Below are 25,855 nucleotides of genomic sequence, written 5' to 3'. Positions count from 1 at the left end.
GAAGAAGAAAATCCACAATGACAGAGCTACTGAAAACAGTGCCGTGGTTGGAGTTACAACTCACTGAAAGGTGCGAAACAACAAACTTTATAAAAATAGAAAAACTACAGTGAGAATAATATGCGTGTATACCAACAGGAAGCTACAGAAGATGCAATTCTGTAAGAGTTGATTTTGGAAATTAAAGGAGTAAGTGAGATGTATCCCAGTGACACTAAGAGTTCAGAAATGCAGAACTGGCCCACCAGAGTCCCTGTTCATCACCATCGTGTCACATCTGGTTGGTCACAATGCACAGCCCTGTGGACACACTGAGAGATGGCTGGCTGCTGTCGACTGCGTTCGACTCGCTGGAAGAGAGTGAACCGACCCCTCCTGACACCTGGCTTCCCCAAAGCCTCCACTCTGCTCTGGGCCTCTGGGAGCCGAGGTTGGTGCTTCCTAGAACAGGCGCCTTGCCTTCCCATGTCCCTGTAACCAGCCCGTTGAGCAAAGCGGATGCGGAGGTCTGCTCCAGGTGTTCGGCTGGGACCAGAGGCTGCCGGTCCTCTTCCTCAGAGATGGCAAACACAGGCACGCTGATGTGATCACCCTCGCCTGGGAAATCTCGAGCGTGGCCACTCTCAATTTGACACTGAGGGGAGGAAGAGGCTCTAGAGACGGGCTCTGAGGAGGAGGAGCCCGGGGCCTTCGCCAGGTCTGCTGTCGCTGAGAGGAGGCCAAAACACGTCCCTGTGAACCGAGGACGTCGCAGGTTGCTGGTGGAGTTGAGGCGCCGCTGTCTTTGGGCAGGCTGCGTGAGGGGATAGGAGGCATTGCTGATGGATGAGTCTGAGGCTGTGCTGGTATCTGCCTTGCCTTCCAGGTGAACATCAGAGAAAACCTTCCTGCTGTCGCCACCTCTGCAGTTAGCAACCAAACTGGATGGAGTCTGGAACGATATTCACAATTAACAGACTTTAATTTAACCAACTGGTGATGGAAAAATCCTGCTTGTTCACACAAAGTTTTCCTAAACTGCTCATTTTACATTTCATGAACATTCTTCAAGGGTCAGTTCATCCAAATCATATTTTACGTAGTCTGTTGGTAGAATCTGACCATTCAAGTAGCTTCATTTTATTTTGTATGTAATGATTGTAGTACTGACGCTGTCCACCAGCTTGGTGAAGGGACTGGTGGAGTTCCAGCTGCACCACTTCTTATGAAGCTGTGGCAAAGGAGGGAGGAAGTCCTGGAAGGTGCGGACACTCCACGCCCTCGGCCTGGCACAGCCGTTGCCATCCTTGACTGATCTGGATCCAGGTGAGGTGGAGGATTCTAGTGGTGACGGCCAATCGCCTACAGGACCAGTGTCACTGTGTCGCAGAAACCTCTCCCGCTGCTGAAAGATACACGTAGCAAAGTATAAGAAGCTACATGCAGGTGAAAACATCACATGATAGGAAAAATGCAGCTACAATCTTTAATATCTTAGGCAGCTTTTACTGAGTCAAGCATGGGTCAAAAACAGAAGCACTACCTCATCACGAAAGAAGAGGAGGAAAAAAATATTCAGGCACCAAGGAGAGTGCAGCAGATGTGTATATGTAATAACCAAATTAAGACACCAGTAGGAATATTGTAAGAGCAGAAAACCAAATAGTTAAATCTCAAACAAACAAACAAAGTATTCTCTACTGTGCTGCACTTAAACTGCTGCCAAATCAGCAAATAGCATCTCTGTGCAACAATGTATTCCCTCAGGTGTGAACATTAGGAACAACTGTCTGCTGGTTGCACCTGCTGCATTTCCTCCTCACCTGAATATCTCCCCACAGACTTTCCTGTGTACCACATTAACGGATTAACAAAGGAAGTGTTCTGATTAGCCTAGCTCTGTCACACAGCCAGCCAGCTGAGCATGTGTGGCTCACGTACAAATCTCATCATTATTAAGTATATTAAAACTGTCGAGAGAACAGCGCAGGCTTTGGAACAATTTTAGAGACATCTGTGGTATTGCTGAAGCACAGCTATTACTGTGGGTCGTTTACACTCCGGGACCAAAACAAAGAAGCATTTTAGGAGTCAGAGCCTCATATAGGTCATTTCACTTGAGCTTAAGAGGCTAAATATCGACAACCTGGATGTGTGGAGATCTCTTTATAATGTCTTGGGAGTTGCACTCATCAGAGAGCGATAATCCGTCCCTCAGAGTCACTAGCAGCTAGCTTTGTCTAGACAAGAATTAGCTAGGGGTTTATATAAAATGTTCTTTTCCACGCCAAAGCCTGAGAACACAATAGGAACTTTTAGTCTTGAAAGATGAGGCAAGAACTCAGTGCACTTATACACTGTAGTTCCAAAGGTGAGACTGGGGACCATTTAGGGATATTTGGAAAAGTTTGACGTACTCCCTAGAAAATGGAACAAGCCGAATAAAGTCTGTTGATTTTCAGACGGCGAGGAATGTACCAGACCGTTTTGATCCAGACTTTCTCTGCCTTGATCTCATCAGCCCTGCCTACAGCAACGTTTTCCAATCTTCTCATCGCTGTACTGCTAAATCGAAGCTCTTCTCGGAAAGGGTCTTTTGCAGCGAAAATTTATCAAAAGGGGGTTTACGGCTCAGGGCATCGTGTGTAACACAGGAAGTACCACGCCAACCTGGAAGCGTACCTGGCACTGACACCGAGAAGATGAATTTTGCAACATTTTCTAAACCGTATTTACATGCACCGAGGACACACACAGGCAGACCACACACACTGTGCGTCAACGCGTGCATGACACACACCAACACACAAACACACACACAATTGGAGCTGGGAATCTGGCTCGGAAGATAATACTCCATTAGCCTAGGCTGCAGAAAAGCTTGCCAGCCCTTCAAAAAGCTGCCAAAGCTGTTTTATGCCAACTCTTATTCTGAGAATACAAAAGAGCAGCAAGAAAAAAATGCCTGATTGAACTATTGCTTCCCCAACACATGTCCTATCTTTTAATTATCCTCATGTGCCATTGCAACACTAGGTCAGTTCAAAGCACTGAATGCCCCGCCACCTCTGATGTTCACTGATTCAGGGATCATTTCCTCAAAGCAACAAGATCACCCACGCAAAGTGTGACCTTGAGATTGAACACACAATTTCACTTTCCACTCTACGATATAAGACTACATCCACATCATTTGTTTTTCCCCCAGAGCCATGTCAGTAGCATGTTAAATTAAATGGATGGGAATTAGTTTTACACCTAATTCACATAAACAAAAACGATGGGTTTGACAATAAGCGGTCATCAGATTTGGTACATTTCATCAAGCATGCTTGGGATCTTTGTCCTGTTGCATGACACAATCTGGGCCAAGCTTGAGAGGTCAGACAGATGGCCTACAGAGGAGCTAACAGTTGACTGCAAGGTGCCCTGTAGCTGCAAAACAAGCCCAAATCATCGCCCGTCCACCATCGTGCTGACAGCTGGCATGAGGTGTTTGTGCTGATGTGTTTGGTTTTCACCAAATGTGGTTCTGTCCTTACAGCCAAACGTCTTCACTTTGGTCTCATCTGTCTAAAGGACATTCTTCCACAAATCTTGTGGTTCGTTCAGACGCAAATTTGCAAACCGACACTGTGCTGCCATGTTCTTTTGAATTCAATTCAGTTTCACTTATATACACACACCGCCAAATCACAACAACAGTCGCCTCAAGGCTCTTTATACATTATGGTAAAGACCCTACAATAACACAGGGAAAAGTCCAACAATCAGATGGCCCTCTGCGAGCAAGCACTTGGCGATAGTGGAAAGAAAAAGCTCCCTTTTAACAGGAAGAAACCTCCAGCAGAACCAGGCTCAGAGAGGGGCAGCCATCTGATGAGATCGGATGGAGGTGAGGAGAGGGAGACCGGACAAAAGACATACTGTGGAGGAGAGCCAGAGATTAATAATAACCAATGATTAGGTGTGTAGCACGCAGAGTGAAGAAGAAACACTCGTGCATCATGGGAAGCCCCAGCAGTCTCGGCTATTGCAGAGTTAAAGATTTTCTTCTGGCAACACTTCCAATTAAGTCATACTTGTCCAGTCTTTTTCTAAGTGTACGGTCATGAACTTTAACATGTTAACTATAGAGTGAGACATGCAGCTCTTGGGGTTATTGCAATTTTTCTGATCACTGTACAATCTCATCTTTGGGTGAACTTGCTCGGATGGCTAAACCCGGAAAGATTCTGTCCAATAGTCTTTCTCACTGAACAGTTGACTTTAATAATTGTTTGGAAATAGCCTCATAATCCTTCCCAGATTGATGGGCAGTAACATTTGCTTCTTTAAGGTCACTGATGATGTTTTTCCTCCTTGGCATCACACACCTTAATGCTCCAGACCACCAAACTACTGCTCGTATTCCTTAATTCCATGGAAGCAGTAAGAGTGTCCTTCATTTTTAAAACACTGCTTCTTCATTTTGGCTTACTTGTGTGTTAATAGGTTATATGTAGTTCATTTGGGGCTGCATTTACACAAATTTAAGACCTGCTAAAACCTGTACCTTTTTTCTACTATGACTATCTGGTGAAATTCACTGGTGTGAAACAAGATGTTACCGTGTGAGGTGAGGGGGGGAGGCCACTCGGGCCTGAGGACACAATGAAAACTTCATCGGCACCAAGGTCAAGCTCAGTCAAACCGCTGCAGGAGAGGTCCACATCTGCACTGTGAGATACATCGCCACTAGCAGTGACTGCAGAAACACAAAGACAAGTTTAGACAGTTCTCGCTGCTGACATTACACTTAGCCCAGCGCTCCACATGGGTTTCTTGCTACATCATTCTTCAAGGACCTTTTGCTACTGATGATTTGTGTACTGTAACTCAAAATGGTCAAATGAAGCAACATTCAGAGGAGGCTAACCTTAACTCAGTCATTGTTTGTAAGCTGTGTGTTTTGTCTGTGACCGGAACACATAGAGAGGGGCCTGCACTCCCCTGCTGATCAAACTACTCCCAGGCTGCTTTGTGGGTTAAATGCCACAACCCACAAATCTCTGAGCCTGGGTTCAGTCCCACTGAGAGCGCGAGAGAAATCTTTGGACTGTTCCAGGATGCAGCCTGTGGGCTGCTCCAAAACTAATGCAATTTTACTTTCCACTCAAAACTCGACAGAGTCTTTCTCATCGTTTTAATCTAATATTTTACAACATTTATAGTTTTTAAACCCATTTCACAAAAGCCCGCTGGGAAAATTGTAAAACAAGAAAGAGTTTCCCCGTTTCCTTTTCCAGAGACAGCAGCTTTTTGTTTGGAAAACATTAAAGCAGCTTGTGGTTGGCATGAGCACAGATAACCATCATAGCAAAACACACATATAAAAGAGAGCCAAGCAGAGATAGTCAATTGCATGCTGCTTAACGCACAATTAATCTTAACAAAAAAATGACAGCAATAAAAACACAAGCCTCTTCTCAAACCCCAAGTCTTCACTTTTAAATTAGTGCACTTAAACTTTATCAGCACTTTCCCAGGAAATGAATTAATGACAGATTTATATTCTCGGAAGTATCATTGTCATTCCTGAAATGATCCTCATCAAATGTTCAAGCATGCTATGCAGCTATAAATCGAAATGATTTATAAATGACATCCACAGTAACGTGCTATTCATAGTCTTTGGGCTTGCCACAATGCCTCTCAGTGCATTCCTTGTAAGACTATTACACAGTTTAATTCTGAGTATGAATGCAATTTATTTATTTATTAAATGGCCAGCATAAGCATTCCAGTGAACTAGGCTGTTCACTGGGGGGAGGGCATCAATGTATGTGCAGGTGTGTGTCCTCTCAACCTGTGTGTGGCAGGTTGTTGTTGTCCTGCTCTATGGTCGCCTCCTGGTTGGCCTGATTCTCAGCAATCGGCTGCAGCTCACTGACCTCAGCCACGGTGTTCTGGACTCCCTCCGGCACCTACAACATAACACTGTAAGTTTATCTGCAGAGGAGCTGCCAGTAATGCAGAACTATTTGTTCACCCAGCAGCAGTTTCATGGTCTGGTGTCCCTCTGCCTTTTGGTCAGTTTCAGTACATTCAGTTAAATTCAAACTTTTAACAGCTTCTTTTACATGTAGCTTAAATGACGGATTTATGAAACAGTGGTATGGTGCCAGTTGGTCCACCTTTGGTTTTGAAGGTCTCTTTATAGACTGTGGGAAAGCAAATTTCACAGCTTTCCAAGTCCACTGGTGAAGTTCTCTAATCACATCCTTTAAGAATCCATACAAGGATCACAGATTAGCACCCTAAGTGGTGGAGACATCAGTTTTGGAGTGGGAGTTACTCCAGTCTCCAGGCTAGAGTTTGGGTCAGCCCGTCCTGTGAGCTTGATGTCGGTTTCCAGCAAAGATGGTTCTTACTTGACACGCTCGTCTGTGCGGGAAGCTTTCACATTATAAGCTCGTGGACTGACTTCTTTTTTTAAAAGCATTGTTTTGTTTGCGTTTTCACTCCCTGTTGCTCCCCTCGTCTCCACAATGAAAAGATTTGTTTTTCTCCCCTCTTTGATTAACTGCTCCGTGTTGTCATAGACGTCATGGAAGAATCAAGAATCTGCGAGTCTTGAAACATTAGACATTTTCTTGTAATGTTAATGCCTCAGGTTCCTCCCATTGATTGCCTAGCGACAGGAAAAAAAAAAACCTCAAATGTGAGATCACAGTTCAACCAACAGACCTCAAATTCAACACTACATGTGATCCTCGTCAAGACATCAGACAGGTTTGAAGTAGACGGTGTGAACGGTTGGAGAAACGAAAAGACAAATGACTCAAACAGAAATTCCTTAATTTAATAGAGATGAATTTATGATCTCAGATCTGTATTATTAGTATTGTTTTTAATCATCATTTAGGACATTTTGTGGACCAGTGTTATAATTAATATTTACATAGTTCAAATATAATAATAAGCTTTTAGTCAAATCATTTTTTATTTGGGTAAAATGGCCTGTATTTGTAAAGTGCTTTCCTAGTCCCTAAGGACCCCAAAGCGCTTTATACACTCAGTCATCCACCCATTCACGCACACATTCACACACTGGTGATGGCAGCTACATTGTAGCCACAGCCACCCTGGGGCGCACTGACAGAGGCGAGGCTGCCGGACACTGGCACCACCAGTACTTGTTTAAATTATGATTACACAATATAATAGTACCTGTGTTCTAAATAATAAAGACCAATAGGGCTGTTCGATATAACGATATGTATCACTACCAGACACACTGGACCCACTACAGTTCGCTTACCGTCCAAATCGTTCCACAGACGATGCCATCTCTCATCTCCTCCACACATCACTCACTCACTTGGACACTAGAAGGGGGAATTATGTTAAAATGCTCTTCATAGACTACAGCTCTGCATTTAATACCATAATTCCCTCCACACTCACCACCAAGCTGGAGCATCTGGGACTCAGCTCATCTATGTGTCAGTGGATCTCCAACTTCCTAACTGGCAGACCACAGGCAGTAAGGATGGGCGGACATGTCTCAGCCTCCACCACTCTCAGCACTGGAGCCCCCCAGGGGTGTGTTCTGAGCCCCCTGCTGTACTCTTTGTACACATATGACTGTGTGGCCACTACCAGCTCCACCACCATCATCAAGTTTGCTGACGACACCGTCGTGGTGGGCCTGATCTCTGATAACAACGAGACGGCCTACCTGAAGGAGATTAGGAATCTGGAGAACTGGTGCCAGAGGAACAACCTCCTTCTAAACGTCAGTAAGACAAAGGAGCTGATAGTGGACTTCAGCACTAAGCAGGAGAGGAACTACCAGACCCCCGTCATCAACGAGTGCCCAGTGGAGAGAGTGGACAGCTTCAAATACCTCGGAGTTCACATCACGCAGGACCTGTCATGGTCCTGTCACATCAACACCGTGGTGAAAAAGGCCCGTCAGCGTCTCTACCACCTCAGACGCTTGAGAGACTTCCAACTGCCCTCCAAGGTGCTCAGGAACTTTTACTCGTGCACCATAGAGAGCATCCTGGCGGGAAACATCTTAACCTGGTTCGGGAACAGCACCATGCAGGACAGACGAGCTCTACAGAGGGTTGTGCGGTCAGCTGAGCGCACCATCCGCTCCGAGCTCCCTGACCTGCACTCAATCTACAGCAGGCGGTGCTGGACCAAGGCCAGGAAGATCGTGAAGGACCTCAGCCATCCCAACAACAGACTGTTCTCTCTGTTGAGGTCAGGAAAGCGATTCCGCTCCCTGAAGACCAACACAGAGAGACTGAGGAGGAGCTTCTTCCCGCAGGCGATACGGTCTCTCAATCACACCACCACACAGTACTGACCCACACATATGGTTCTTACACACACACTGGACTTTCTGGACATTGTTTTTGCACAACACTGGTCACTATATTCTTCATTTCCAGTTGATACTTGTACAGCTGCTGTTATTGTGTATATATTTATTTATATTTAGATTTCTTCATACATTCTTATATAGTTCTATATTGTGTATTTTGTTGTACAGTTATTTTATTTTCAACTTTAATTTATATATTTTATCTTATTCCTTCCCAGTTAAATTTACCCTTCATTCTAATTTGTGTTGTACAGTTATTTCATTTTTAACCTTAATTTATATTTTATTCCTTCCTAGTTAAATTTACCCTTTTTAATTTTTCATATTTATTTCCTATCTTATTCATAGCCTTTTCCTTTTTTGTTTTCTTTAGGTCACGAGCAGTTGTCCAAGCATTTCACTACATATCGTACTGTGTATGACTGTGTACGTGACAAATAAAATTTGAATTTGAATTTTGACGATATAAAAATGTCTGTCGTTTCATTTTACGCTATCGTTTGTTTCATAAATAAACTGTTTACGGCAATATTTTTTCATTATTTTGATGGTCACTGTAGTGGCTGTATTAATTTATTAAAGTTCTCTCTTTCTCTTATATTTAATATAACCACACTACAGACAGACAAGCGTTTGTTTTTATGCGTTGTCGTTAGCAACAACGACGGTAAAACCACCGCGTGTCCGCTTGTTCCACATAAACCTTTCACAATAAAGCTCAAGATCCTGTTGAGACTTTTCAAAATAAACTGAATCACGTGAAAGAGCAGATTATTTATGGATGAGAAGCAAAAAAAGAGCCGTCGGGTGCTAAAAAATAAACCTTAGACTCAAACGTTAGAACAGGCTTTTCCCCGCAGCACGCCGTGTAATAAATACAAAGAAAACTTATGTCTAAAAATGTATCATTTCATGCATCGTTAAAACACTCGACTCCAGCTACATGACGCACAGCTGGAAACACTTCACACAAGTCGAGCTGCCTGAGATTCACAGAATATGTTACATTTTTGTGATTTATATCGTTATCAGATGATAGATGTCTTAATATCGGGATATGAGATTTAGGTCATATCGCACAGCCCTAAACACCAATATCAATAATTACATTTATTGTTGGCATTTTGCTGGTAACTGCTGTCCCTCTTACTCCACTATCACCATACTGTGTTTGTACTATCCCAATAGACTGTCAGAGTTGAGCATTACACCCCGGCCGAAGTGAAACAAAGTTAATATCATCCTAGAAATACCGTCTTCTTATTCCACGTTTTTGACTCCTTGCAACATGCAAAGCTACATCACAGCTAAAACTTTAGTTTAAGCCTCCAGTGTGTTTTGTTGGTAGCATGAATACACTGTTAGGACACAAGCCTCTCACAGAGATGTGAAGTGCCTCCTACTTTTCCTAGTGAATATTTCGTTTCAAGAGCTTCCCTTCTTCTGGGCAATTTTCACACTTTTAATCGTCACCATCCAAATTTCCTGCGCTGCATGAAATGTGATGGTTTTCGTGCATGTACAGCACAATCTACAAAATTCAAATCTAGGTTTAAACAGTGTGACTCCATGATGCTCCATTTCTTCTTTTTCAGTAAAAGGAAAATTTACTAAAAAAGAACTAATTTGTCGATTTAATAAGTGTGCTTAGTGTCCTCGTTCTGTTGACCTTAAACCTTTCGGTTCAACTACAATCTTCACACACATCCTCAGATTATCCTCAAGCACTCTTGAGGATCTTTGAAACCAATCTGTAAAAACTATTCAAATTTTATGGATTTAAAAAGGTGCAATAAATGTAGGATTGTACCTTATTTTTTTCCTAATGTGAATACATTGTCATTTATATTATTCAAACTATAAATATAACGGCAAAATGCCATTTATGTCTCCCTTGTCTGAACACATATTTAGGTGTCGTTTAAAAAAAGATCGCATGTTTACTTGTCCAAGTATGTCAAAAAGCCAACACCTTCTGGGAAGATAATCACTTTTTACACTTAACGGCAGTAATATCTGTACCTCAGAGTTGCTGGATGCGCAGGAGCTGGCCCTTTTTGGACACAGTTTGGGTCTGGAAAAAAAGGAAATACCACAGCAATTCAATTTATATTAAAAGACACATCTGATATTCAAATTTTACGGCTGACCTCAGTTGTTTCCCCACTCTGAGCAGTGTTTTCTCAAAAATAAAAAACTCCTCTGGGGGTTTGTAATTTCGACCACAAATGTTCAAATTGACACCACCACATAAAACTGAATTGATATGAGAGCTTTCTGATAACACTAGCCGCCTCAATCCCGGAGCTATTTCCACTCAGTAATTGCTGTGTTACCGTGTGGAAGGATGGGGCCGTGACACATACGCTCCAGTCTGCTTTAACGGTTCACGGGGTGGTTGTTGCTGAGCAGTCTTTGCTATAAATTACACTCTTCCTCTGGGGATTTTAAATTTGTCAGTGCTGATGCTCATTTCAAGTATATGTGAATTCTGACCCCATGCAGCGCTCTGATGTGAACACTGTAGCTGCTATCAGCAGCAGATCTAGCTAGATATGCTTCTCCACAGGTATTAATGTGGATATTAGTATTAAAGTCTTCAAACCACTCGCCTGTTTATCAGGGTCTAACATATCCGTCTGATGTTATTATTTGACTTCTCATGTTCTTAACGTTCACGTGAAGAACTGAAGCATCCAGGAATATTTGAGCAAGTACCCTTTTATTAAAAATGGCTCTCAGCTGAATGAGTTCATATCCAGCTACCAACTCAGGGCAACCCCTGCTGTGACTCTCATGCACCTTGGGCTGTTTTCTGACAACAGGGGATCTTGGGAGTTACCCTCACTGCTGCATTAAACTTGCACAATCCCGCCTGACTCGCCAGGCTAGTTGGTTTCAAATGGTTTCTGTGAACTTGTTTAAGTTAATAGGGAACAACTGAAATAGAAAAAAAAACTGCTACTGTGGGTTTCTGTGAGCTTGATGTTTTGTGGCAATGCATTTCCTGGCTTCTGAATGACTTGCGTTTTTGTTTTTGCTAATTACTCTTTGATTGTATTGAACATGTGTTACTAATTTCCCTGTCATTAACAGTGAGAACGCAAGGGTATTTGTGCCTAACGGATGAGTTGGAGAAACTGAGCTACATTTGAAATCAACACCAATCATATCTAACGGTTTCTCATTGAAAGCTCAACACTGAGCACATATCCAAACATTTCTAAATTCTGAATCTATCTGGACCAGTAAGCTAAACCAGTCTGCTTGTCAGAACAGATAGTATTACAAACCTCCAAACTTAACCCTCCAGTTTGTGTTCATTGTCCCCTGGGATGGAGAGGGAACAACTTGTAAACTACACCTTTTGACTGACTCAACTGAGTTTTACCTCTCCTCGTTGTCCCTTGTTCCCATTTTCTCCGCCCATTCACTTTCATGCAGCCTCTGTGTTTTTGTGCCGTGGAATTGATGCCAGGTGCTGTACCTTGAATGCCCTGCTGTCTATGGTGAGAATGCTTCACATCAAGAAAGCCGCACAGTTGCAGCCAAACCCAACTAATCACAGAGGGTGACCACATCAGGGACTGAGACTTCCAGCTGAGTCAACATAACAATGTCATGACTGTGTAGGTGTGAGGGTATTAGTCTATCTGTATATAAGTGTGTGTGCGTGTGAATATGTCATCCCGGCTCCTTTATATCTGAGGAGAGATTACCTGTAAAATCACCAGAATTTGGAAGGTTTAATTCTAACAAAAGCAGGGTTTTTACCTTAATGCAAAAATGTCTCTAACTTGTCTTGTAACTCTTTCACTAGCTATTCACAAAAAAAAAAAAAAAGGATCATGCTTTTGAGGTTGTAGCGCCCAAATGCTGGGACCGCCTTTTAGGTCAGCAGAATCTGTGGTTTCTTTTAAAAGACTACAGAAAACTAGTCTCTATAGGTTGGCTTCTCTTTAACCCTTTGCCCATTATCTGTGGCCTTTTGTTCTCCTAACTTGTGGGTGTATGGGCGAGTGTATTCAGGAATGAATAAAAGGCCATGTGTTTGACTCTGATCTAGAAATATGTACACTCATTGTTTTGTTTTTTTTTAAATAATAGTAATAATAATAAGCTGATATGCCCATAGTGAGAGCACTAACTTGCCATGCTTATGTTAGTGTAGCATGCTAGCACATGCTAGGCACTGTTAGCCACAGTTTAGCTACGGCTGAAGGGTAATGCATCATTTTTTGGATGGTTTTTGGTCTTTAACCAAAACTGGACAGATGAGAACTTGATAGAAGGAATACACAAAAGGGATGGGATTACTGAAAAGCCTTTGTTCTGTAAATCAATTAAATATGTGTGTTAGACATTTCCCTTAAACTGGAACTTGGTGGTGTAGCTACACAAAAGATCAGATTATTAGCGAACACAATTAACATCTAACGGTAACCTCTAGGAAAAAACAAACATGTAAGCACAAAAAAAATTGCAGTGTGACCTTACAAACCTGAGCGAAAGATGATTAAACCCCAACTCTTCAGGTTCTACACTCTTTTAATAGAAAATATGGGGAAAAAAGAATAAGAAAAAAAACAACTAAAAAATTAGGTAAATAGGAAAACTGAATTCAGGTTGTTATACCTACATTTGAGCCAGTACTGTGAACTTTTCTGAAAAGCCCAAAAATAATGAAGCATAACATCCAACCTCTAAAACTAATGTTTGTTCAGAAATTTAAGTAAATAACTGACATTTTAATGAAAAACATTATAAAAATGAAAAATCATAATCTTAGATTTTTTTCCATCTTTTTTATAAAACTTTAAATTGTGAAATTCATGGATAAAAGCAAGAGCTTGTGCATATTGATAGATTAACTGTTACAGAAACAAAACACAAACCTTCGCCGAAGCAGCTCAATAGTTACTTTTAAGGGAACAGTGTTGCATTTTGTTGTCTTTGTTCTTCTTAAATGTACTTTAGGAAGCTTGTTGTGGAGTTAAGAAGAAAAAAAAAGGTTGTCAGAGGTCCAAAGTAACATGATATTTAGAATCCTCATGCGTCATTCCCTATATGTTGTCAATAGAAACAATGACAGTAAGAAATATAGTTTTAAATAGCTCTATATAGCATTACTATCACTTTGACCTTCAGGTCAGAGGTCAAATATGACATATTTTTAAACATACTCTATACTTTTTATGTGTTGATAATACACACTACACTTGTAAGAATCATAGTTTACGTTCTAAGGCTTTGTGTCAATTTTTGACCAATAAAATCACTAAGTTGACCTTGAACACCTTGATCAATGCAAACCAAACTTTAATGAATTGTTACCATGATTCCCACTGAAGCTTTACCAGAATTCACTCAAAACCTCGTCCTGTTTTTACACAGAATGATAACATGCATGCACTACCAACAACATGATTTTGTTGTTGGTCATGATGTTGGTAATTACCAGTGCTGTTATTCAGGGCAGCTGTGGCATAAATGTTTCATTGGGTGGTGGTCTAATTCATTTGATAAACACTGTACCATATCCATCTCTCTCTCTCTATTGTGAGATGTTGGAACTTTGAATGAATATTTAGTCAAAAAAATAAAAAATAAAAGCTTTAAACAAACAAACATTTCTATCCCATCTTCAGGTAGCAAAGCACCAGCCTGATCCTTTTAACATCGTAAAGCTCTCACAGTCAAGAAAACTATAAAAATGGACTGTAAGTCAAGTATCATTTCAGTGCACAGTGCTGTATTGGATTAAGGTGGTGCTGTTTCCAAAATGTAATGCCTTTAATATAATAAAGTTAACACTTCTATTACCTGAAAATGATGCAGTGGGCACTTGTAAGTATCATAGCGAAGAAAGCAGCTCCACTCACTGCAGCCAGCAGTGTGTCTAGCTTATTGGCAGTATAAGCTGTGGCATGGAGGTCTCCTTGTGGCTCGGTCAGGTTCTGGTAGTGGAATAGAAGAGCAAAACCACGTCCCCAGTGGGTGGTAGTGATCAGTTCCATGATGACCTCCACCATTTCCTGGCTTGAGCCAAACACCAGCTGGCTGCTAGGAGGCCGGTTAGACCCACAAAACCTAGAGGAGAAGGTGATGAGGTCTGAGATGTAGAGGACATCGTGGGGGCAGGCGTCAAGGACAGACTGCTGGGTTTCAGGGCTTACACTTAGACTGTTGGTGGAGTGTGGTGAAGAAATGGTGGTCTCATCCACAACTGTGGTCGGGTTAGTACTAGGGTTGGCATCTCCCCTTAGGTGATATGAGGAGGCAGAGTTGATGGCTTTGTCCCCAGGAGGCACAGCGTCAGGTAGGAGGAGGAGAGTGGAAGGAGGTGGCAAAGATAGGCTGGAGGCAGCATCTGCAGATCTTTTGGCAGAATTCGAGACTTTGGTAATCTCCATTTTTGTAGACTGTTCTTGGACAACTATTTGCTTCACCTCACCATCTTGGAAGGATTGCTGAGTCTTTGAGCCATCACCTACACTCTGAACCACAGGATCTTTAGCCACTGAAGAGGTTTCATCAGCCCCTAAGGTGCCAGGGGCGAGAGTTGCCCCATCCTCTGCATCTTCTTCATCAAATTTAGAAGCAGAGAACTTGGATTCTGAGTCATGACTTTCAAAAACATCAAAGTCAAATATCTCCAGAATAAGCTGGTAATCAATAGGTACAACAAACTGCCAGACGCAGTGTGTCCCAGAGGAGTAGTTGTATGGGAAGCCAGGAGATAGAATTAGGCCTTGAACATCCACCACATCCACCCTGGCACCACAGTCAAAATACACCTGCAACAGGAATTATTTAATTAGTTGTGTCATATATCAAAATCTGCTTTTAAAGTAGATCTAAAAAGTCTTGCATTTTTTAATTTCAGACATTGACACCCTTTCTAAGACCTTGTGGTTAATTGCATAACAAAACCAATTTGAAATGGTAAAATGGACTGGGACTTGCAGCTGTATTCAGAAGTTTACATATGCTCATGTGCATGAATGCCAAGCCCCACCTTGACTCCTCCAAACACACCTCCTGGCACTGTGGTCAAATAGCTGAATCGTTGTTTTGTCTAACTCTGTCTAACCTTCTTGTACAGAAGGGCTGTTACCTTTTTCTTTCAACTGTTTTTCCCCCCAGGGTAAAACAAAGTAAACACTCATTGATCCAAATCATTCAATTCATATGTTCATGGCTACGGGTGAATAAAACCAAGCACCTGGGCATGCAGACTGCTTCTACAAACATTTGCGAAAGAATGGGTCTCTCTCAGGAGCTCCGTTGCCCATTTCATGCTCCCAGCTTTGTGGGAACAGGTTGGGTATGGCCCTTCTTGTTCTACCATGACTGCATGACCATTGCACAAAGCAAGGTCCATAAAAACATAGGTGAGTCTGGTTTGGAGAACTTGTGAGAACATGGCCTGCTCAGAATCCTGAGCTCAACCCAACAGAACACCTTAGGGATGAATTGGAGAGACTGCGAGTCGGGCTTGTTCTTGTCCTGGCAGAGACCAAACGATTAAGCATAGTACACAAATGTTAAAAGGGTTGAGGCTGGAGCTTTGGTAAGGCAGGTAGGTTTAATGTTATCTTGCTTTATCGCTTCCAAAACCAGTTTTAATGTGTGTTTTGGGATTACTGTCCTATTTGAATACCCAAATGTGTCCAATATTCAACTCTCTAGCTGATTTGAGGTGAAGTTGAAGAATCTGGAGTTAATCCTCGTTCTTCATTATTCCATGCGCTTTGTATAATGCATCAACACCGGAACATGAGGCTGCCACCACCATGCTTGACAGCTGGAGTTCTTAGATTTACAAATTTATATTTACTCCTCTAAACATACCTCTTGACGCTGTGGTCAAATAGCTCAATCTTTGTCTTGTCTGACTATAGAATTCTCCAGAATGCGTCCCAATTCAGCTGCAATTTACTCGTTTTTCAGATAATTATGTTTTAAAAATATGTAAATATCATATTTAACATCAGTTTAAGTGGGGGGTCCCCTTCTTTGAATGTTTGTATAATGCATGTTACCACACTGTTGAGCAGCTTTTAAAGTATAATTCATTCTTCAAGAATGTGATTAATGCTTTCAAATGGCCTTGTGTAGTTTTTGACACCATCCATTAAACGGCGCTCATATTTAACTTGATATCTGATTGTTCCTTAGTTACAGACTGATTGGTTATTACATTTTTTTTTTACCTCATTTAGCTGACTAGGAAATTAATCACAAGAACAGTACTTATATGCACATATTTACAATAATCTGTTGTTGCTAGCTCCATAAGACCTTCCCAACCTGTAAACCTGCATCAATCTACAATTTTCCTTCTTATTATTCAATGAGTTTGCTGAACTTTCTCAATGTTCTGAAAATTGGTCAAACCAATAAGTGCTGTCAAACAAATACTTCATGATGGCAAAGAGAAACTACCAGTTATAGTCAATCATGGTCGCTAACAAGACGATAATAGGCTTTGAGCTTATCAAATTAAAATATATCATACAACCTTCAGCACCAAATATTAAAAGATTTGAGGGTATGATATATTTGAGCCTGTTAAAAGTTTTTTTTTTAACTTATATGCTGTATGCTATACAGTCACTCTGCCCTGGAAAAAGAACGGTTAAAACAACTCTTAAAAGCCCCAAATTACCATGACATTCATGTCCAGGAGTGCATGTTAATTTCTGACCACATCTGTATATAGCGCGTTTCTACTCAGGTCGAGCAGTCAAAACGCTTCCTTCTTCAGTGAACTATTCAACTCTGCTGTTCCTCCTTTACATCAAAGCATAGGTTTCACCTGGGTAACCTTGGGGAAGGGGACTGGGGTATTTCTTTAAACATGCTGGCTATAATTCTTCCCAGGTGTTCACTGGTATAAGGGGGACCTTTGCCCTAAGGAGAGGCAGATGCACAGTTGGTTGGGCCAAGCAGCTGAGAAGCAGACCTTTGTAGGGGGGCTGAGTGTTTATGAGCTTTCCTGTTGGTCTTTCCTGTTGTGGCCTGTCAAAAAGCCCTAGTCTGGCTATCCTTCTTTCCAGACAGGTAACAAACCAACAACCACAGGCGACGTTTGTGCTCTAGACTGGGCTGGAAGTGTACTAGATCTCTTTGAGATTATAGTTCACATGGGAGCTGTGCAACCTAGATCGGGGACATGAGAAAGCTAAACTCTGATTGCTACAGGAGTGATCTGCCCCCATCCAGCATTCTGCAGTTAGTTCATTTAAATTGGTAAAACCTGCATGTAATTTTGACTGGAAAAGTGAACCACTCACTCAGCCCTCAGGTCATCAGGATGAAACTAAAAACATTATCGCCAATATAGTCTCATAGGCAGGCCACAGCATATTAAAGACACATGGGGGGGGGGGGGGGTCAGCTAGGGCAGCACGGCCTTCATAACTAAAGAAAATACGACTGTTCTCAGCTGTTTAGACATTTGGAAACATATCCTAGAAATTTCACAATTAGCAAGTCCATAGCTGCACTCACACTCTCTTGAACTTTTTACATAAGTATTATATGATTATTGACTTAAGTTACCCTTATCTATGACCTCACCACTTTGCATAATAGTGAGTTACATAACAGTACCTTAACATGATCCACATTAGCCAGCAGCAGCTTTCAAATTGTATTTCAATGATCTCAAGAGGCATTTCTACCCAGATTGATGAAAATAAACAAAATGTTAATTTAAAAAAATCCCCGAGGACAAAAAAAAGACGCAGTTAACATCTGCCCTTTCCTCTGCTATCAACTTACGCTGGAACACACATTAAGTACCCATCTCGCTCAGTGCCAAACGTTTATGTTTGTGGGCATTCAGCAGTCTGTCACATTATATCAAAGTACTTGGAATATATGATTTCTGCAGTACATTACAGTTAACTTTACAAACAGTAATAGCATTGCCAAAGACACCAAAGACCAGTGTTTGTAGCATACTAATGACATATTATACAAAATCTTTGCTCACTCTTAGTATTTAAAACTTTCTGACATTACTCATTTTCTCCTGACACTCTGAGGCAACTACATTAGTGCATGACACGTTTGGATAGCCTACACACTTAGTAGAAATTAATGTGATGTGTGTGATGTGATTAATGTGAGGAAAGAATTACACGGATGACATTTGAACGGGCCAAATGCCATTCCTGCTGAAGTTAGAGAGAGTAAGCCGATTAGGGGTTTGCAGCAAGGTTGGGCAATGACGGCACTTAACACCACAAGGGTGCATAACATGGCAAAGAGAAAGATAATACCGCCTCCAGCCAATGGTACCATTAAAAGATACACCTGTGGTATCAATTTCAAAATCCTACGTCGCCTTCTTCTCAAGTTATTGCAAGATTTTCAGAAACTCTGAACTCGGACCTGGAGGTCGAGGTCACTGAGATTGAAACACGTCCCAGATTTTTTCTAGCTACAACTATGACATCTAATTCGCTTCATTCTGGAGTGACTGCATCTACAAATTTGGGTGTAAATAGCAGGGCTGGGCCATATCATACCGTTCACGGTAATACCAGTATGATGTTAGGCATTGATAAGAAAATGAAATCTTGTGATAGAATATGGGTAAAACGCGCATGCGCAGTGCCTTTGTTTTCATATGCACATGGCGGAAAAAGCATGGCGGCGACGGAGAATGAGAAGGGCGAAAGCGGATCGTTGAATGAAACGGATGAACCAGAACTGGTTTGTAAAAATGCTGCAGCTTCAGTGGTGTGGAACTGGTTTAGCTTTCGTCCGTCAGATACACAACAAAGCACATTTTTTGGTAGAGCATGCTAGCGGGCCGTCGTTATTACCGAACCGATTTTCTGTGCTACACGGCGCTCAAGAATCTGTCAAAAAAATGTTTTGGTACGACTTTGCTAAGCTACGAAGCCGCACCGCTTGATGGATTGTCGGAGCATTACGGCTGTCGTAGGCGGAGCCTCGCAGAGTGATACGTACTGTGCTTCAACATAATATTACCGTATTGTGTGTATAACCTCTTTTTAAGTGTTGTGGATATTACACATGGTTATGCTGAGGATATGTTGTAAAGTATTTTGTCTCGCGTCAATTATATCATCAGTTATATCGTTATCGCGAATTTTCAAATATATATCGTGATAAATATATTTGGCCATATCGCCCTGCCCTTTCACAATTTAAGGCTTTTTCACAACATAAAATTCTAAATAAATAATTTGAGCCTAGGTAGTCCTGGCAACTTTAACATTGCTGAGGTTAAACCCTTTTTCAAGTAAGGTCTCACTTATTTTAACAAAATATCATCACATCATGACCAGTTCTCATCATAATCAAGAACTGGCGCCAAAATCTTTGTTTTACTCCATTTCTTCGCCGTGTTCTGATGCAGAGATAATGAAACTATTGCACTAACGCCACAGATTGCATGTAAAAGATTAACATAGTTTGTGGAGTGTTATTGTAAAGACTTGGCTTTACAGTTTTTTACTACGGCCTTTTGGCCATAGCTCTTAGTTTTCTGAAACCAGACATGAATGAGGGGTGGATCTGACTGTGAAACTGAGTGCAAATTCCTACAGAAGCTACTTATCAGTCACAAGTAGGCCTTCCCAAAAGGCTGTGTAAGTCTTCCATCCATTAAAGTCATTATCTATAATTGGAATCATGAATCACAGATCTCAATGATATCTATTCCTAATTACAATAACAAGTCTCCAAAGTAAAAGTCTGTGTTACAAATGACTGCCTCCAATCCAGGCCCATTATGTAAGGAGGAGAAGAGAAAAAAGAAAAGAAAAAGTCAGTCCCAACCTATTTATCAGCGTGCTGGGATGTATAGCAACACCTTAAAGCATGTGCATATATCAAAGTTTTTGTTGCTAACTTCAAATTAAAGTGAGTGTAGCTTTCTCAAAAATATAAAAATTCTCAATTTGAATATTTGCCATGTTGCCTTTGGATCTCTGAAATTAAAAAACAGGGAATACTGATTTGCAAATCCACACACTGTGTTTTTACTGAAATTTTGTACAAGGTCCCATCTTCATTGGACACAGGGTTGTATATGCTAGACTACACATGAAAGGGCCCCAAAGTGCCACGGTGTCTAATGGAAATGGGACATTCTTATAATGCCAACATCTCAGTTCTGTTACATCACAGGCCGCTCTACTGGCAGGCCGCTAATTATTCAAGGATGCCTTTTCTCATGACAAAACAATGGGCCACATTGCTGTTTTGGTGAACCACTCCACAAATGGGGAATGTGGATAATATTTTAATGAAGTGATGCTAATAAGTACGTGGCATAAGAGCAGGCTGGTTATGCCACTGACAGCAGCTTCCCCGGACACAAGTAGACCAACTGAGCACATAATTGTCTAAAATGACTTGTTCAGTAAAATATTGGACCAGCTGCTGTCATTACTGGGAGGCCCCAAGCAAATGGTATTGTTCCAGTTTTCACTTTGGATCACCAGATTTTTAAACCAAAGAAGAACAAAAATAAAAAATTATTCCATGACAGCCATGACAAGTTTGTCTAATTAAACTAACTGTCTAATTAACTAGCTCATGTTGTGCAGCTGATTTATATACCATATTTACTGGACTCTATGCATATACCCTTACTGCTTTCATAGGAACTAAGGAGAGTTCAGGTGAGCGTTTACACAAAACCACAATCCATCTTACCAACAAACTCCTCCCAAGGTCAGACCATGCAATACTCTGGAAAAAAAGACCTACCACCTCAGACTCTACTGGGCTCAATAGCATGTCAAAGTTCAAGGCCTTAGAATTGGGGAAAAAAATAAAACAAGTAAAGCATGTTTGGAAGGTTTGAGACAGGAAAGAAATAATAGAAAACCAAAAAATACAAGCACACAAGTACCAAAACAATAAATAAGGTGTAGTAATAGCCCAGGCAAAGTCCAAACCTCAATCAATTTCAAATGCTGTGGCAGGACCTGTGCATAAAACGGATGCCCTCTACAATGATGTGACAGACTGATAAAGTCATACAAAAAATAATCATTAATAATAATAATAATAATTAATAATCAAATAATTCTCATTATGGTTGCTAAAGGAGATTCTATAAGCTATTGAATCATGGGGTGTACTTGTTTTTTCACGACTGCACAGAGTCCCGTGGAAACTCTTTCAATTACCACATGTAGTAATATTATTACAAATTTCAGCAAATATAAACTGATGACAAAAACTACTGTTTATCATATTAATATACCAAATATGTACATTATATTGTAGAAGCTATAAAATACTTTCATAGCTTATGTCTGATAATATTTTACTTTTGTTAAAAAAAAAAAAAGTTTAAAAAAAAAAAGTGTTTTGTTTTGGGGTTGTTGTTTTTGTTTTTTTGTTTTTTTTTGGGGGGGGGGGGGGGGGGTTTACCACCCAGGCTGACGACACCCCTGTGAAAACTGCAACACGAGCTGCTTCTGCTGAAGTTCTGTTAACACACACACTCTGCCTCTCATGCACAAACAGCCTGGGACTGGCTCATAAACAGGCAGGCAGGCCCCTCAAAAGGGGGCAGGAATCCTCACCAGCCCTGTTTACTGAAGAAGTGACACTGCTTTGCAGGCTAGTGCTTGGGTTGCAGCAGCCCACTCAGGACGCACTGAAATCACACTCCACTTGTGAACCAAATCTGAATCAATATCAACATAACTAAACTTTGCCATGCAGTAAACAGTATGAATAAAAAAAAATATTTAACCAATAAAAATGCGTGGATTATGTCTTCACCTCCTCTCAAATAGACTGGACTTGATGTATCTGGGATACAAGTATGAAGACCAAAAAAAAATAAAAAAATTCAGGTAAACAAAGTGACACAGCTGCATAAAAAACAAATTTAACCAAAAAAAAAAAAAAAAAAAAAAAGCTTTACTGAAATAGAAAACATAAAATTCACGAGGATGAGAAAAACCTAACAAGATTATTAGTCTCTCTAATTTAATTTAACCACTTTGACTCAAAGTTCAGCAAACATCTAGGAATTCCCCAGAGTTACACTAGTTTCCAAAGATAAGGACTTAAGGGAAACTGCAGCATTCACAGAATAAAGAAAACAAACTCCAAGGCTTAGAAACTCAGAGCTCCAGGTAGCAAGAACCCCAGAATAACAAGGACAGACTGCAATCAACTGAATCTTAACCTCTTTGTGACAGTCTACACAGACAGAAAAAAAAAAGCTCTTTGAAGTAATTCTCCACAACTGTGAAAAGGTGCCGATACTCCAGCCCAGGACTTATCACATATCCCCCTCGTGTCCCTGCCTCTCCTACTAGGATTAAGTGGCTGCACGCTCAGCCAATGGTGAGTTTTTATAAGTAACTGGCACGGCAGTCTGATTAAATCCAGGCATTTCTGGGGTTGCCCTTGTTGGCAGCTTCAGCCCATTTTCATCACAGTTTGCATCAAGAGCCATTTATGAAAGACCTCTTTGAGCTCATGCATGTTTGATCAACTTTGTATTTACAGAGCCATCACTGGATATTCACTGTAGCCTACATGGATAAGTGGGGTGCTGTAAATTATTACAGCTGTGGTTCTCTAAAAGCTATGTGACTGGGTGGGCTTTTCCATGTTTGTGGTGTAAAACCTATTAACATATTTCCTCTAAAAAAAGGGGGGGGGGGGGGGGGGGTAAAAGTGCTGCTGCTGTGGTAGCTGTTAAAACCTTTGGAACCCTGTGGCGAATCATGACCTTATCTTCACAGTGGTTTCAACTGGTTTGGAGAAATCATTCCCAGACTTTGGAATAAGATTGAGCCAATGTATCACTGATAATTAGTGTTTGGGCAGCACCCCTATGAGAAGCCCAATGCTGTAGGCTGTGCTGACAGAGTAAATTGGATTCAGTCAGGATGCAACAATATTTCCAAGTTTAAAAACATCAGAATTGCCAGAAGAGATCATTTTTGAATATCATCTCCAACATCACTGATAATCCCTGAACCAGTGTGCTCAGTCGCAAATATTGACAAAGCTATTAGAGCCCTTCGCTATGACAAACCCTGAAAAGCTTTCTGCTCTAAAATGTATTGATTTAGCTCTACTAGTACTAAAAGCATGTTTTTATCCCAGGTTTATCCAAAAAGCTTGATCTGACTCAGAGGTGTGCCTCTGTCATATGAGCAGTATATTCATAGTCACGAAGCGAAGCACCTGATTTAACAAAAGTAAACAAACCAGATGATCTTTAAAAATAAATTTAAAAAAACCCTCAGAAGGCAGCACCAGCAGAAACTTAGTTTAAATATTCCAGCAGACAGCACCAAATTAAAACATCATCCAGGTTTTACACCATCTGCATCTCTGCTCATCAGTTCATCTCTACCAACTGCAGATCACTGACAAACTATGGCATGTTAATCCGTTCACAGACCGAGCAGATCCTTCATCAGATATGAGAGTTCATTATTCATTCTGAAAAGAGATAACTCTGCCCTCATTCTGAAACACCGACCAGGGCAACACATGCTTCCTTTTTTTTGTCTGACGGCAATAGAATAAATTCCAAACTTGTTTATGCTCTTCTGGAAAAAAAATCAACTTAATACAAGGGGAGCAGAGGACAAAGCCATCATTTACTGTGCCACTTCAGGCAGATAATTGCAAAGATAGTGAGAACCCTATGCACACAGGAACTAAAGCTGGAGACGCTGACAATTCAATATAGTGTGGGCTTTTGTTGTCTAGCTCTGAGGACTGTGCTGCTCAGCCATCATTCTTCATCAGTGGAACTAGACAACTGTTGACAAATGGAAACCACAAAGCTTTTCCTGACCGACAATGTGACAATCGCGTTTGAGGAGATCTGTGCCGAAGGTAACCCTTTATATAACGATACCAGCCATTGTTACAAAAATGGGGACAATATACTGCATCACACAAAAATGGCAAACAGAAGAATCAGGGATCAGAAGACTGAGCGGATGATGCACTTTAAAAATTTAAAAAAAGAGAAAATAAACAGTTCTCTTGTTTTCCTCAGTCACGTGTAGAAATCTCCCTCTTATACACTTTAACACCTCTGACTTCTCTCAGGTAATTTCATCAGTGCAACTTCAAAACCTCAACCAATCAACTCTTAAGCGCTCACAGGCACTAATCTGACATTTTAGTGACCCTTTGCCTTCTTCTGTGGTATGTCAGAGACCAGAGAAGCAGCTCCTGCCCATTTGCTTTCCTCTACACCAGACAAGCCTTTGGATCATGAAGTTTTCCTGTCAGAGGCAAAGCTTTGGACGTCACAGTCACCGAGTATGAGAAGTTTCACATAAGGTTAACATGTTCCCAATGTGGTTCTCATTTCAGCAGTTTGGACTGCATGCCATTCTCCAACTCTGAAGTGCATAACATCAAAAACATGCCCTTGCCATCAAAACAACTCTTTGAAAATCTTTAAGGATATAACTGCCTCAAAATTTGGAGTTAAAAAAAAAAGGAGGAGGGAAGAAGGAATAAGGACGGATTTTTTTTGCCACTTTTTCATGAATGGAAAAGGTGCATGAGAGGAGCTCAAACTGAAGTGAGAGGGGAGGTTTAAAAGTCTGGCTACCGATTACGTGACAGGGGTTATTTTTGCTATATAGCCACGTGGAAAATTGTGACATAATAAAAGTAAAAACAAGTAAATAAATTAAGAAATAATACATTAAACGACTGAGAACCTCGTTACACAAAATGCCAAACCACGAACTGACCCCAGGGTAATTCCGATAACCTGTTTATGTTAAATAGTTGTCTCCTGCTCAGCTTTCACAATGAGATGCGGCGCGCTGTGAGGGTCATGCTAATGTCCCGTCCTGTTAGCAAGCACGGCGTAGGCGAACTTTAAGAGTAAAAGCTGTAAATTTAAGGGGGCAATGCTAATTGCAAAACTTCTCCCCAGCGTAAAGTAAAAGCTTGCTTGTTCTTCGAAGCGGAGTACCCTTCTGATATACTCTGCTGAAATGTTATGCAACCAAAGGCATTTAAAGGTTTACATTACCATATTTTGAAACTTAGTTCACACTACGTACTGCTTCTTGCTATCGCCTACACACAGAGACGTCTGTAAGAACTTCGTTACGTTGGTAAAATAAAGGCTGATGGTAACAGGCGGACTGCATTTAAATTGAAAACGTAGCTAACGCAATTGCTCGTCGGACGTGTGCCGAAATGAACGGTGGCGCCTGTTTTATCGTATAGTAGCTGGGTTCAACTCTCTCGGAGTCAATGAGTTTACCAATAAGCGAACAACTGTAGAATATCACGTTTTCCGAACGGAGTTCGCGGCTCGGTTCTCTACACAAGTGAGCACGACACTCAAAACAGAGCTAAGAACGTGTGATTTATTTTTGCAGCAAAGAAATGTCAACTTACTTTCTGTGCAACGCATCCCATCACGAAGAGTAGATATGCTGTCATACAAACATGCACCCCGAGCGACGTAACGTAGCTCAT

The 25,855-nt window shown here is 41.2% G+C and overlaps 1 protein-coding gene across 1 annotated transcript; it reads right to left on the bottom strand.

Annotated features, from left to right (window-relative positions):
• Positions 1-191: 191 nt before the first annotated feature.
• LOC146620688 (uncharacterized) lies at positions 192-25,855 on the bottom strand. Its single transcript, XM_085367791.1, has 7 exons — positions 25,775-25,855; positions 14,183-15,156; positions 10,382-10,433; positions 5,828-5,945; positions 4,590-4,726; positions 1,151-1,384; positions 192-931 (listed from the first exon to the last, which is right to left on the bottom strand). Exons 1-7 carry the CDS (start codon positions 25,853-25,855, stop codon positions 272-274), a joined length of 2,256 nt encoding a protein of 751 aa, XP_085223917.1. The 3' UTR covers positions 192-271.

The sequence above is a fragment of the Diplotaxodon limnothrissa genome, linkage group LG12 (genome assembly GCF_057381915.1).
Source record: "Diplotaxodon limnothrissa isolate DT_005_m linkage group LG12, D_limnothrissa_male_GT1.1, whole genome shotgun sequence".
Classification (NCBI taxonomy): domain Eukaryota; kingdom Metazoa; phylum Chordata; class Actinopteri; order Cichliformes; family Cichlidae; genus Diplotaxodon; species Diplotaxodon limnothrissa.
Note: the sequence above shows the minus strand (reverse complement) of the source record. Positions and strands in the feature narration are given on the sequence as shown.